Source organism: Pterocles gutturalis, unplaced genomic scaffold (assembly GCF_000699245.1).
Source record: "Pterocles gutturalis isolate BGI_N339 unplaced genomic scaffold, ASM69924v1 scaffold40184, whole genome shotgun sequence".
NCBI classification, from domain to species: Eukaryota; Metazoa; Chordata; class Aves; order Pterocliformes; family Pteroclidae; genus Pterocles; species Pterocles gutturalis.
Genome location: NW_010129550.1, coordinates 1,580 through 3,020, shown reverse-complemented (window position 1 = coordinate 3,020; position 1,441 = coordinate 1,580). Strand labels below are relative to the sequence as shown.

General features: G+C 38.2%; 1 protein-coding gene across 1 annotated transcript in view; it reads left to right on the top strand.

The window, feature by feature from the left end:
* Positions 1–904, top strand: part of MCM8 (minichromosome maintenance complex component 8) — a 16,446-nt gene extending 15,542 nt beyond the window's left edge. The window contains exon 18 of the mRNA XM_010079963.1: positions 812–904. Within this exon, the coding sequence (XP_010078265.1) occupies positions 812–904 (93 nt within the window). The remainder of the gene's footprint in view (positions 1–811) is intronic.
* The last annotated feature ends 537 nt before the right edge of the window (positions 905–1,441 follow it).

Genomic DNA, 1,441 nt, shown 5'->3' with positions numbered 1-1,441 from the left:
ATTCCTGCTTCAGCCATCCCAATGTTGTAACTTGATAGGACCATCATATAGGACACAGGGCCACAAATGTGTTTTATCCTGCAATGGATTTGCATTCTGTACTTGGGGGGGACTTTAGCCAAACAAGAATACTGATAGCTAATTCTACTTTTTGCTTCATCATAAGAAGCTTTAAATGTCAATTTACAACTTAAATCTGGATTTCAGTGTAATGAGTGAAAAATAGTAATAATGAATTTCTCTTTATGGGACTTATTACAGGCAATAATGCTGTTCTTTCTGTTACCTGGTTAGCCTACTTTGCCCTGCTGGGGCAAGATGGCATCCGTTTCCAAACTTGTTCAAATGTTTGGTGCGAATCCAGTCTGACAGAACATGTTACTGCCAGCTCTCTTCTCACATGGTTTAATCAGCAACTAGTTACTTAAAGCTAATTCAATTAATTCTATTTTTTTCCCTTCATATAGAATATTTTTTGCTCAAAGTTCTATACCTGTAACAAATATTTGGAAATCAGAGGTGTAGAAATCACTCTTCTTTAGTAGATACTTGTGTTTCAGAACTTAGATTTATACATATGTAACTCTGCATACTTTCTGCATGTCCTTGTTCAGTGTAACACCACAGTAAAAACAGTGTGTAAGTAGAACACAAAAGGGTGCAACTGACTGTATGCTGCCTTCTAGTAGGTCAGCAGTTTGCTATGGAAACTAGCCTATTCTTAGCTCACTTTCTTTTAAACTGTTTATGTTGCTTTACATCAGATAAAATGTCATTCTTCCAATTTGATATTTGTCTTTTCTTTTCCCAGGTATCTGATTTTGAAAGCTTTATTGGATCCCTAAATGATCAGGGTTATCTTTTGAAAAAAGGTTCAAGAGTTTATCAGCTTCAGACTATGTGAAAAGAGCCACTGTTAATAAACTTTCTTGAGACACATCCGTTACATGGGGAATGGAGTGATGGACCTGCAGCAATGCAGCACGCTGAACTGCAGCCTAGCATGGTCGTTGATGCACTGCTGGCGCTGTTGCTTACCATACCAAGGTGTCAGATTCCCTTTCAGCACCTAGCAGGGCCCACAGGCTAGCTTTAAGCTGCTGTAGGATGAACGGACACGTGCTATTGCTGCTTGACTCATGCTAGAGATCTGCTAGCGCAAATGAGAGGTTTCACAGTGCAGTAACATGTTAGACATGTTAGATCCACAAATTTAAAACCAGAAATCTTTCATGAGAAGATTATGTCAGTTCTGTTTTCAGCACTGTAGTTCATCAGAGGAATTTGGAACATAGAAATGTTTCCAAAAAGTTGGGAACCTTCATGCTGAGGTAGCACAGTTAAGAAGTGATACCTTATTGAAACTGACTTGATTTTCTGCTTTGCAGCTCTGTATTTATTGGTCTTTGTAGCTGAGATTTTATTTGTAATAGAAGTTTGG